General features: G+C 39.5%; 1 protein-coding gene across 1 annotated transcript in view; it reads right to left on the bottom strand.

The window, feature by feature from the left end:
* LOC127956016 (macrophage mannose receptor 1-like) overlaps positions 1 to 6,095 on the bottom strand; it is a 42,078-nt gene extending 35,983 nt beyond the window's left edge. The window contains exons 1-2 of the mRNA XM_052553766.1: positions 5,773 to 6,095; positions 5,565 to 5,603 (exon numbers count right to left, since the gene is read on the bottom strand). Coding sequence (XP_052409726.1) covers positions 5,565 to 5,601 — 37 coding nt within the window. The 5' untranslated portion in view covers positions 5,602 to 5,603; positions 5,773 to 6,095. The remainder of the gene's footprint in view (positions 1 to 5,564; positions 5,604 to 5,772) is intronic.
* Between the last annotated feature and the right edge of the window lie 7,571 nt (positions 6,096 to 13,666).

Genomic DNA, 13,666 nt, shown 5'->3' with positions numbered 1-13,666 from the left:
TTAATATAGTTAAAGTGAATTTAAATGATTTGTGCAGCCAGTTTGACTAATTTAAAGCAGTAAATGATCTTATGTTTTTAAGTTAAAGTTAGAAAGTTTTGTTCTTCTCAAGTTTATTTCATCAAACTATTAGAGATGAGAATCGATTTTATAATTTATGGGTTTATTATACAATTAAATAAATTTGACATTTGTTACATATAAATTCAATGTTGTGGGGATATCAGTTGATGTGATTTCATGTTTGTGTTCAAAATAAATTATTAGTGCAAAACATACAGAACAAATCAAACATTAAAAAGAAATCAGAAAAATAATGAAGTGGCCTATGGAAACTGTTAATGTAAATAAACACATTAGCTCTTAATTTCTGCTGCAGATGAAGTTGAGCTTGTGAGATTCAGGAAGGCTGATCCAGCGCTGATCTCCTCCAGACTGAACTGCTCCTTTTCTGTTCTCCAATTTGCAGTTTTCGCGTGTCGTTCCGTTCCCTGGAGCCCAGTTCTGATAGCACACGACCTCTCCACTCAGCCAGAGCCACATGTTCATGACGCAGTAGTTGTGTAAACCCAACCACACTGCCTCAGTAGACGCACGTTTAACCACGTTCATCACACGATGCTGAATCCTTTCTGAATGAACCGAGAGCAGATCCACATGATTCTGTCTGCAGTATCTCAGAGCTTCAGCCCACGTCAGATTCTCCTTGATCAGAATCAGTTTATCTGGAAACCAAACAAACCACAAGCAGAGACGAGAGAGAAACAACATGGAAAACAAACACTGTGGAGGAATTAGTCATGTCAGACATGTGGATTGTGTGTGTTCTGTGAGGATCTACGCACCTTCATGACACACAAAAGGAAAAAACAAGGTGCAAGGGATGTCATTCCATTGTCCCTGGGTGTCTGGTTTTATCACTGTACATTTTTCATCACCTCCTTTATTATTAGGTTCATTAGATTTCCAGTATCTGAATGAGGAGTCAGTCTGATCTGACCACTGCCATGAGTCTCTGAACAGACCAATCCAGATCCATGATCCAGATGAGTTATTATCACTGATGATCTTCTGAACCTGTTGATTCTCATTCTGGTTCCTCACACTGACCAGATCAATGTGATTCTGTCTGCAGTAACTCTGAGCATCTCTCCAATTCAACATCTGATTGACAAGGACTAGTCCTGTGTTCACTTTAAGAAAATCAAATGAGAAAAAGATTAATGAAGCTGTTAGATTATTATTATTTTTGTTGCTTTATGGATTAGATGTGAACAGAAGCAGGGGTGGAAACATCAGAAACGCATCATTCAAAGACTTGAGCTGCTTTTACAGCTGGTGATATACTGAAAATTGACAAGGTTCAAGATATTTTCAGTTATACCATGATCTGTCTAAAAATGTGATTCTGATTGGCTGGATTGTGTGCATTCAAACCATTAAATACCCATACAGTCAGACATTCATTCGCACACAGAGAAACATTTAGAAGTATAGTGTAGGGTATTAGAACATGAGGAGCCGAATTCCACAAAGAGGCCCAAGATAACAGGGTGTTCATGAATCCAATCCTAGAGCCAGTCTGTCTGAAGCAAGCCTAATCAGCCAACTCTCTCATAGAACAGTTTTCAACATGAACACAAATAACACAATGATAATCCCAACTCAGGAAGGAGATTGTCAAATTTCTGGGCAAATATCCAAGATGATGGTCAAAGAGATGCACATCATGACCATCACATGTAAATCCATGATAGAAATCAAAAGTTTCATTGGATAGGTTCCCCCACCAGATAGAAAAAGGACCAGACTGAAATTTCTTCTAAATCCTTTTGACCTTTGTTCCTAAGAACACATTCTCCAGTTTACATAAATGAGTATTAGCCCATCGCTTAACTCCGTATCATGTAACCCACACATTTGTTAATCACTCATTGTGTATGTATTTTTAATAACTATTGAATAGCTTAATGATTCATATTATTGTTTAGTATGTCTTTTTGAATCTTCTTCTATGAAACATTTTTTTTCCCAATCAATTCTTTGTTAAATGTATCATATTATAGAAATCATGTCCAAAATTATACTCTGTATACTGCAAAAGCAGGAAAATTTTGATCATGTGACTGAAAAGATATCATGTTGATTTATGTATTGGGAGGAGTAACATAGCAGCACACTGAGATAAGACAATGTCTAAATGGTCAAGACACCATTTGGAGCAGAGCAAGATAACAAACAAAAGACTGACTCGCTCATGAGTCAAGAACCGTTTCTGTCAGACACGTCCGATTCTAGAACAGAGGAGCCGATGATACTGCGCATGTGTGATTCAGTGTGAAGCCGACTGACACACAGAGCGTCTGAACTGAACTGATTCTTTTGGTGATTGATTCTGAACTGATTCTGTGCTAGTGTTATGAGCGCGGGTAAACCGAAGGCTTGAATCAAGGGCAATCATCACCAATGACGGCATTACGTCGAGTGCAAAAGAACTGGTGAACCGTTTTCTCCAACCGGTTTATTGAATCGAACTGTCCGAAGGAACTACTGTGGTGATCTGAAAACCGATGCAACTGGTTCTTGACTCAAGAGAGTCAATCTATTGTTCGTTATCTGGCTCGTTATCTTTAGTTCTCTCTATACAGCAGTTCAGTCAGTGTACTGTTTGAGTAAATGAATTACTCCGGGATATTGGTTTGTTTTAATTCTGAGGGAGTGTCAGCCACATTAAAAAGTTAACAGCTTAAGGCATTGTGGATTAATGCGTATTGGAGATGCGAAACGTGTAAAATTATTCAGATCGATTTGGTGAACTGGTTCAAAAAGATCTGGTTACATCAAATGATTCGTTCGCGAACTGGATATCACTACACTGCAGTGAATGCACTCACAACAGACCCGGAAGAGAAGACAATGCTGAAAAAAGTCGTAGTTTTTGCTATGTTTGGACAAAAAAATATTTTTAATGCTTCAAAATACTCTAACTGACCCTCTGATGTCACATGGATTACTTTGATGATGTTACCTTCCTGACATGGACAGTATACCCTACTCAGTTTCAATGGAGGGACTGAGAGCTCTCGGACTAAATCTAAAATATCTTAAACTGTGTTCAGAAGATAAACGGAGGTCTCACGGGTTTGGAACGACATGAGGGTGAGTTATTAATGTCATAATTTTTATTTTTGGGTGAACTAACCCTTTAAAACCATAAAGGCCACATTTTGTTTTTCTGATTTTGTATAAAAAAAAAAAGTTGTGGTAATCTCAGCCTTTTATTCTATATACTGAATGCAGTGATGAATCCACCTGCTTCAGTAGGGTTTGAAGTCTCTGCACGATCATGTGATAAGTTCCAAAAGTTTTTTTATAGTTAAAATTGCTAGTATTGGATCTTTCATTCAGTTACTGAAACATGATGTTGTCAGCCCCAGTATTTTGTAGTTTTTAAATAACCCGATGACAGGTTTGGTGTAAACATGCCATAATGTAGCCAGTATTAAAAAGAATAGGTTTGGACCCTACTGATCTATCCAATTTCAGACCAATCTTGAAACTGCCTTTTCTTTTTTAAGGAGAAAGTAGTTTTTATCCAACTACAATAAAAAAAATAAAAATAAATAAATAAATAATAATAATAAAAAAAAAAAAATATATATATATATATATATATATATATATATATATATTTTTTTTTTTTTTTTTTTTTTTTTTAATCTGACTTTAGGGGAAATATAAAAAAAAAATGATTCTGGAGCCTCTTTGAACCTAATGTTATTGGACTTGAGCGCAGCCTTCTAATCTGTTGATCAAAATATTTTAGTTTCTCAGCTTGAAAACCATGTTAGTATTCATGAAATTGCTCTTAAATGGTTTAAGTTGTATATAGCAGATAGGAGTTTTGCAGTTAAACTGGGAGAACATATGTCAACACCAGCTAAAGTCTAGAGTCCCTCAAGGGTTTGTCCTCATCTCTTTTTGTTCTCACTCTACTTACTCCCTTTAAGAACTATATTTAGCAGGGTGTTTTAATGGGTCCGGTATGAGCTCTTTTTGAACTGCTTAACTGACATCAAGGACTGGACGATGTCCTTTTTTTTTTTTATTCAGTGAAAATTCAATTTTAATTTGGGACTTTTAGCAAAGATGAAGTCCTTAATTTCTTTTAGAGACTTAGAGATAGTTATTCACACCTTTATTGTTTTCATTCTTAGACTATTGTAATACTTTCTATATGGAAGTTGGCCAGAAAGCCCTGTCGTGTCTAAAGAAAGTTCAAAATGTGGCTGCAAGATTAATGACAGGCACTCGAAATCATAATCATTTTACTCATATCCTGTCTTCTCTTAAATGGTTGCCGGCCTGTCTCTGAATTTAACATTTAACTTGTATTGTTTGTTTTTAAATCTTCAAAAAATCTTTCAAAAATCTTTCAAAATACTTTTGAGACATTAGTAAATGGCCATTCCTCTGTTAGACCCTTGAGATCATCAGACCATCTTTTTTTAAGTGATCTAGATTAAAACAGACATGAGGGGTTTGTGCTTTCTCAGTTGCTGCCCCCAAACTTTGGAACTCATTGCCCATTTGTATCAGATCTGCTCAGATTATTTCTAGTTTTAAATCTCTGTTAAAAGCCCTATTCGGATGGGACTAACATTTCTGTGTTTGTTACAGAGGTGGGAGGGTCTGTATTGTACATCTGGGAGTTTCAGAGATGACACCATCTGTATGGGAGAATTGCGTAGGCTATAGTCATTCAGATTGATTACCATTAGTATAATCATTATTACAGAGGTTGTGTGAGAAAAACATTGACGTGGCAGATTCAAATGGGTTTAAAATCACCAAGTATGTCTGTGAAACACAGATTTCTCTAACAAGAAATGTAAAACTAGTCCTGTCTGAATAGGGCAAAAGGCTCATTATTAACTATGGCTTTCAATTCCATGGCAATTCTGACAAATACAGAAATGGTCTCAACACTGAAAGGGTGACAAACATTAATAAAAAAATTTTTTATATAATATAATAAAAATATCAAATGAAATAGTCATACTCTTTAGTATAATTATTAAATTTGGAATATGGTGCATCTAAAAATAAACTCACTGTTGTTGCAGATGAAATGGTAGTTATTAATACATGACATATCATCCAATTGTCCATTTAACATCCCAGCACACTCATCTCTGCCTTCTGGTTGTTTAGGTGCCCAGTTCAGATAGAGCGCAGGTTCACCTGAAGACCACTGCCATTCATCACGACCCGTCTTCTGCAGCCCAATCCAGACATACTCAAGACTTTTATCAGTCACACTCTTGTTCAGCTCCTTCATGTCGTTCATGTCATCAGTGGTGGCCAGATCTGTGTATTTCTCTCTGCAGTATCTCTGAGCTCCAGTCCAGGTCTTCTTCTCATTTATAAAGTGATACTGACGCAAAACACATTGAGATACAGAGCAGAGAGCTGTGAAAGAGAGGCTTTGAATTAATGCTTTTCTTAACAGAATCAAACCTAATGAAACTAGAAACCAGAAATAAAACCACAAACACACTCACCAGTGAGACGAAGAATGAAATATAGAGTTTGGTCCATTTCTGAGGAAGAAACAAAAACAAAATTTTAAATATTCACAGATTAATTTTGGTATAAAACATAAAATCCATCTTAACAGGGGGATAAATTCACCGTATACAATGATGAAGACTATATTATCAAGTCAAAGTCTAATTGTAGTTGAAGACTGAAAATGCAAGTTGCTCTTACTTCAGAGGTTGTGTGTTTCTGTCCTGAGTCTGATCTTTCTGTCTGCAGCTTCAGTCTGTGTGATTATTATATCTGTTTTCATCCCTCATTCAGCATCACATCATGTATTACTTTAAACAAAAGCTTGTTTTGTTCTTCCTCATTAATGTTTTATGATATTTTTCTCTGTGTTATCTTTGTTGCTGTAATTCTCTGGAAGCATGTTAATTTGAATATGGCAGAGACTGAGGGTATCTATGTTTTTGAATACACATTGTAATGACACAAGCAAATAAAAGATAAAAGCAATAGCAACAACACATTCATCTAATTTTAGTCTAGTAGCCAGCCCATAGAGCTCCATTATGAACCTGAAAATGTTGAGTACACCAAAGTTTTATTGCAGAAATGTGAAGTATGGGTCCCCAGCATACAGAAACTGCCAAATGCTAATTTGCATATGTTGAGCAATTTGGATAATTAGGATTATTAGCTTATAACTCTTGCTTTTTGATCTGAATGTTGACAACCTCAATTTGTTTGCATTTCTTGAGGTCCAGTCATGTTTTTATGGAAATAAGCTGTTGTAGTTATAATAAGCATGTTGTAAATCAAGGGAGCAAATTCCCCTTGCAAATATTTTTATGTTCTTATATCACCTTAATATTTGTACAAAAGTCAGTCAAGGGATTTAATGTTGACATTTTAATGTTGAAATTATTTATGTTTTCACATTAAGATAAAAGGTGGACAGAGTTATAATGACAGTATTGTTCAGTATATTAAGATCAATTTTGTGGGTGAATCTGGTGTTCTAAAATTAGTTAACATAGTTTCAAATTTTTGTATTCTTTTTTTTAAAATTCAGACTTGTGATTTGATCAGGAAAGGATTAAAAACAGTTGATATTCAGTGTTATTGCTGCTTTCTCAAGTTGTTGTGGAGTATTAATTTAACCATTTGGATCTAGGGTTAAGTACTTTCAAAACAAAGAGAGATGTTGGATTAGGTCGAAATGTCGGGAAAGAAGTGTCTGTTTGCACCATGCAGTGGCAAAGATAGCGACTTTAAAATATCTGGGTCCAAAGGAATTGCTACTCTGCTAAATAAGAGCGAGGAGCTCAGAGACACAGCCATACATGAGATTTTATCAAACATTATTGCTACTGATGGTGCTTCATCAGCTTCTGTGCTATGTCACAAATCTTGTTACAGCTCATATACTTCTCATTTTAGAAATGTGAGCAAACGCAAGTCAGACTCATTTCAGAGTCAGCCCAGAAAGCGAATCATTCGTTCTCAACTCTCTGCCTTTGAGTATTCAAAACAGTGCTTGTTCTGTGTTCTTATTTGTGAAGAAAAAGACTCTAAAAATCCTAACAGGTGGAATCCAGTTAAAAAATGGATGGCGGCGCGTCCACACGCAGCGGCTTCTCTCTGTCCCGACAGAACGGTGTTTTCTTGTTTTTTGTCTTGTGAGTCGCAGTGTTTTTGCACGTTGTCGTCGCGTCTACCTGTCTGTAAGCGCAAATACAGTCGCGAGTTTCTGCTCGATGTCGGCAGAACCGCATTTTTACAGTTAAACTCCGCGCAAGCGGAACAGCTGCGGGATCTCGATCTGCTACGGAGGCCTTCACCATCATCGACCCCCACTACTGCATCTCGCCTGCAGCGGAGGCGCCACAAGTGGCGTGAGAGGAAACAGAAGAGGGGGAAGCGCGGAGGTATCCGGGCAAGGCTAACGGCTAACCCACACAAGCCATCTGTCCCCACCATCGTACTGGCTAATGTACGCTCGTTGGACAATAAACTGGACTACATTTGTTTACTACGCTCAACTCAGAGGACTGTAAGAGACTGTTGTGTTTTAGTGTTCATGGAAACATGGCTCAGCAAAAGCGTTCTAGACGGCACTATTCAGCTCGACCAGCTGACGTGCTTTTGAGCGGACAGAGCTCTCCCGCGGCGGCGGGCTTTGTGTTTACATCAATGACGTGTGGTGCCGCGATACTGTTGTGATCAGCAAACACTTCTCACCCCTGGTGGAGTTTATGATTATTAAGTGCCGGCCGTTCTATCTGCCGAGGGAATATACTGCCATACTGCTCATTTCAGTGTACATTCCCCCATTCAACATCACCAGCAACAGGAACGACGCACTTAATGAACTGTACCAGCACATCAGTGAGCAGCAGACAGCACACCCCGATGCTTTTCTCATCATAGCTGGGGATTTCAACCATGCTGACCTTAAGAGTGTGTTTCCAAAAATACACCAGCACATCAACTTTCCAACACGAGGTAATAACATTTTGGACTTTGTTTACACCACACAGAGAGGAGCTTACAAAGCCCTCCCCCTCCCCCACCTCGGAGCTTCAGACCACATGACTGTTATGCTAATACCTGCATTCAGACCGCTCATTAAAGTCGCCAAACCAGTTTACAAACAGATTATAGTGTGGCCAGAAGGATCATCAGAGATTCTTCAGGACTGCTTCAACACAACTGACTGGAACATGTTTAAACAGGCTGCCACATGCAATAACACCACTGACCTTCAGGAGTACTCAGAGACTGTTACTGCCTACATCAATAAGTGTATTGATGATGTAACGGTCACAAAAACCATCACTGTCCAGGCCAACCAGAAGCCATGGATGACGGGGGAGGTCTACAGGCACCTTGAAGACACGGAACGCTGCCTTCAGAGCTGGAGATGAGGTGTGCCTGAGAACAGCTAGGGCCAACCTGTCCCGTGGCATCAGAGAGGCTAAGAGACAACACTCCAGGAGGATAGCTCACCAATTCAGTGACAGCAGAGACACTAGGAACCTGTAGCAGGGGATACAGACCATTACGGACTACAAGCCCCCACCACGGACCTGTGACAACAACATCTCTCTGCTGAATGAGCTGAACACCTTCTTTGCTCGCTTTGAGCAACAAAACAGCACCAATGCACAGAAGACTCCACCTCCTCCCGGCGACCAGGTGATATCGCTGACCCCAGACAGCGTGAGGAGATCCTTCAGCAGGATCAATGCACGCAAAGCTCCGGGTCCTGACAACAACCCTGGGCGTGTACTGAGAGACTGTGCAGCAGAACTCACTGATGCCTTCACAGAGATTTTCAACATCTCACTGAGTCAGGCTGTTGTTCCCACATGCTTTAAAACTACCACTATCATCCCAGTCCCGAAGAAGCCATCTCCATCCTGCTTCAATGACTCATCCTGTTGCACTTACCCCCATCCTCTTGAAGTGCTTTGAACGGCTAGTCATGCACCACATCAAGTCTGCCCAAAACCCCTCCCTGGACCCCTTCCAGTTTGCATATCGGTCCAACCGGTCGACCGATGATGCCATCTCCACTGCCGTCCACTCAGCACTCACACATCTGGACAAAAAGGACTCATATGTCAGAATGCTGTTCATAGACTTCAGTTCAGCATTCAACACAATCATCTACAAGCTGAGTCAGCTGGGGCTCAACACTTCGCTGTGCAACTGGCTGTTGGACTTTCTGACTGGAAGACCTCAGGCAGTACGGGTCGGCAGCAACACATCCAGCACCATCACACTGAACACTGGGGCCCCCCAAGGATGTGTGCTGAGCCCCCTTCTCTTCACTCTGTTGACCCATGACTGCACACCGTCACACAGCTCCAACCTCTTTATTAAGTTTGCAGATGACACGACAGTGGTGGGTCTCATTAGAAACAAAGATGAGACAAACTACAGGAGTGAGGTGAGCCATCTGGCTGGGTGGTGCAGTGACAACTATCTCTCTCTGAATGTGGAGAAGGCGAAGGAGATTGTTGTAGACTTCAGGAGAGCACACACTCAGCACGTTCCTCTGACCATCAACGGTGCGACTGTGGAGAGAGTGAGCAGCACCAAGTTCCTGGGTGTGCACATCACAGATGACCTCTCCTGGACTGAAAACACCCAGCACTGGCCAAGAAATCACAACAGCGTCTCTACTTCCTCCGCAAACTGAGGAGAGCCAGAGCCCCGGCCCCCATCATGTACACATTCTACAGAGGCACCATCGAGAGCATCCTTATAAGCTGCGTCACTGTGTGGTATGGCGCCTGCAACACGTCCTGCCGAAAGACTCTGCAACGCATAGTGAGAGCAGCTGAGAAGATCATTGGTGTCTCTCTCCCCTCCCTCCAGGACATTTATGGAACACGTCTCACCCGCAAAGCCCTCTGCATCACAGGTGATCCCACTCACCCATCACACAGCTTTTTCAGCCTGCTACAATCAGGGAGGAGACTGAGGAGTCTCCAGGCCAGGACCAGCAGACTGAAGGACAGCTTCATCCACCAGGCTGTCAGGAAGCTGAACTCCCTCCCAAACCTGCCCCCCCTCCCCTCTTCTTCCCCAGGCACCACTGAACTATGAACCCCCCCCACACACTAATTATATGATGACATGCACTAGTCACTTGCAGCAGCATTGGTCTGCTCACTCACCGCTCACTCACTGCTCACTACCTCATTCGGCATGGAACTGACGTTATTCCACTACCTCATCACTCAGTTTAATAACTGCTCTTGGTCACTTGTCACTTGTCACTTTAATCAGACTTAAGATATTTTCAATAAGTGATTTTTTTTTCACTAAAAAATCTTTTAACTGCACTGTTGTTCACTTCATTGATTTGCACTATATCTGTCATTTACCTTGCGCTGCTTTATTTAACTTTATTTGTAACTTTTATTTTTATTATATGTCTTTTTTTATCATTCCCTTATTGTATAGTTGTATCTACATTTTATATTTAATCTAGTTATTTTTTAGGCTTTAATGTTAATGTTATCTGTATGCACCGGGGTCTGAGAGTAATGCAATTTCGATTATCTGTATGTACTGTACATGTGGAAATTGACAATAAAGCAGACTTGAACTTGAACTTGAAAAATGTCAGACTTTAGATAGGTCAGGCCTTCCATCCTTCAAAGATGAGATTTTGTCTAAATGTGATGAACGGCAGGATGATTGGGCAGAAGTTGTGAAGCTACGGGTGAATGGCATCATGGACCTACCTGCAGCTGATGCTCAGTATCACTCCAAGTATTACAATGCTTTCAGGAAGGTACCTATTGACCTATTGTGCAACTGCTAGTAAACCAATTGACAGCTGCCTAGCTTTGGTCATAGACCACATGAGTGCATGACTTGGACTGTCTCCGAGTTACATGATGTTTTTGTAGATAATTCTGGAAATTTGTGTCGGAAGCAAATGCTAGCCAACCTATGTGATTATTATGGTGATGCTGTTATTGTACTGAGAGTTGAAGGATCCCAGACGATTGTTGGCTGTAGGCAGTACATAGGCAAATCACTCAAATTAGTAGGACAAACTGGCCTCTTCAATGACGATGATGTCAACAAGGTTGTCAGAAAAGTGTGGGCAGGGGTCCAGAATACGACCTTGGCAGCTTTACGCATGAAAGGGTCTTTCAAGATACAAGTCCAACTCTCCTAAGACTTGTCTCCAGTCTTGTGTCCAGGGAAGAAACGGTGACCAAACCAGCACTCCCACTTGCTCAGTGCATCCATTAGCACATCAGTAAAAGCTGGAATCAGACAACTTTGGGGCTAGCTGTAAAACTTCATAAGTATGCTAGTTCAGAACTGGTTCGGAACCTAAATGAGCATGGTCTTGTTGTAACCAGATGATGAAGTCCTCCGGTTCCAGAAGTCAGCTGACAAATATGCCTCAAATGATGCAGATAAGTACCTGCGGGTATTTGGACTGGAGAGGTGCACTGCTAACTGTTAATTAATTTTGAGGCATAGCAGTTTGCTTGAAGGTGGTAGCCAGTGTGTGCTTTGTGTGGTGTGGAGGTGAGGCACTCTTGGTTAGCCTTGCGGGCTGACTATGGTTGCCCAGACTCCGTTTTAACTCTTGCGTTTGGCGGAGTTTTAACGGGGTCCTCGTTGGATCGACTTGCAGTGCCTGTCTTGTATGGCATGTATATAGTGTATATTTGTACATAGTTCGTTGATCACACATGGTGATGGGCTTAGGTGATGTCATCTCATTGGGTCTTAAAAAGCTACCCCATTAATATGCATCATAGAGTTGCAGGATCCAAGATATGTCAAATACCCACATTGCTTTTTCATCCAGAAATGCATAACATTCAGCCTAACAAAGGTTCATTGTTTTCCAAAAAGAAATTTTGAATCTTCAAAAGTGTCAGGAGGGGACTCAGCCTCTCTACACCCTGAAAACAATGCATCAACATTCACAAGAGCACTTATGCTTCTGAAATGTTAGATTATTTTGTTTACCATGAAAACAGGGCGATTAAGATAATAATGCTAATAATACTAATTATTCAAATTACTCAACATATGCAAATTAACATCCGGTAGTTTCTGTATGCTGGGGAGCCATATTTCACATTTCTGCAATAAAACTTTGGTGTACTCAACATTTCCGGGTTCACCTAGTTGGCTACTAGACTATTTATGGAAATTATAAGCACAGAACATTTGACAGTATTTCACTATGTACACAGGTGATGTTGCTTCTTCTTCATGTGATGTCAACTCAGTGTCAACATTATAACAGTAAAATTTAATTTACTGGCGTAATAAAACATGCTTGAACCTCTTTCTTCCTCTTTTTGTCAAAAAGATTAACATGCGTATGAGGACCTCCATTGACTATACTGTACATGACTCATGTTCACATTCACTTTTGTCATTTTTATTCGGCAACAGAAGCAACACGATTGCACAAAAAGACAAATGAATACACTTACACATGAGTTACAAGACCAGGAAGTTAATTTTAATACAGAAACAATAAATGAAAGAAAATGTGAATTCATAGGCAATTAAACATATTCTGTGTCACATCAACAGCTGAGATTAAAATAATGATTTTAATTATTAGTGTGCTTTTGTGTGTTAAATGAGGAGGATAATTCAGCACCTCCAATGTGTTTGTAATGTAGCTGTAAATTGGTGGTCAATTTTAAATTGTGCACTTTTAATTCACATTCTTTCTCATAGAGAAAGAATTACATTTAACTTAACCTGAAGTGTTAATTCATACATTAGTTAACAAACATGTACTAACTACCCTTTACATAAACATTGCTACTTTAGCTGTGCCCATAAATTATTAACAGTTAACATATACAAACACTAACAATAGATGAGTAGTTTCAACCTTAATCTGAATCAATGTATGATTTATACAGTGGAGTCTATATAGTGTTTTAGTTTTTTTGTTTGGCCTAAATTCCCTGGTGAAAAATAAATATACTAAAATTTATTTGAAAATAATTTATTTCATGCTAAGTATACTACAAATACATGAACAAGCCTATGTACTAAATGAAAATACCACATAATTGTACTTATTTCATGCTTTCTTCAAATGCAATCATCAATTGTTTGTATCAATGGCTGCGTTTACACTTGGCATTAACATGTGACCTGAATCTGGATGAGGTCAACATACTGTAACAGTGGTGGCCCTAAGAGTAAAAATTTTTTTTTTTAAGTAAGTAAATAAAATAAACTTTATTCAGTACTTTGGTTCGGTGCGAGACAGGGTGTTTTAAACCTGTCAATAAATAAACTCCAAAGTACATGAAGGTCGTGAAGAGGAAAATGAATCAGATTAAACATACAATACTTTTCATATGCAAATTTTTTACCCCGTAAAACCACAGGTCAGATACATCAAAATGATCTGATACAATCAAGACATGTTGAGTAAATTTTACATTTCAGTGAAATACTCCTTATGGGGAAGAAGATGAATAAAGTTCAAAACCCCGACTTGAGTAAGGTTGATGCAATGCTGTTTCCTCAATGCAGATTTTACTTGCAGGAAACCTTAAGTTCCCTTTCAAAAGCTTCAGTCAATGCTGCACTG

Source organism: Carassius gibelio, chromosome B4, assembly GCF_023724105.1.
Source record: "Carassius gibelio isolate Cgi1373 ecotype wild population from Czech Republic chromosome B4, carGib1.2-hapl.c, whole genome shotgun sequence".
Classification (NCBI taxonomy): Eukaryota; Metazoa; Chordata; class Actinopteri; order Cypriniformes; family Cyprinidae; genus Carassius; species Carassius gibelio.
Note: the sequence above shows the minus strand (reverse complement) of the source record. Positions and strands in the feature narration are given on the sequence as shown.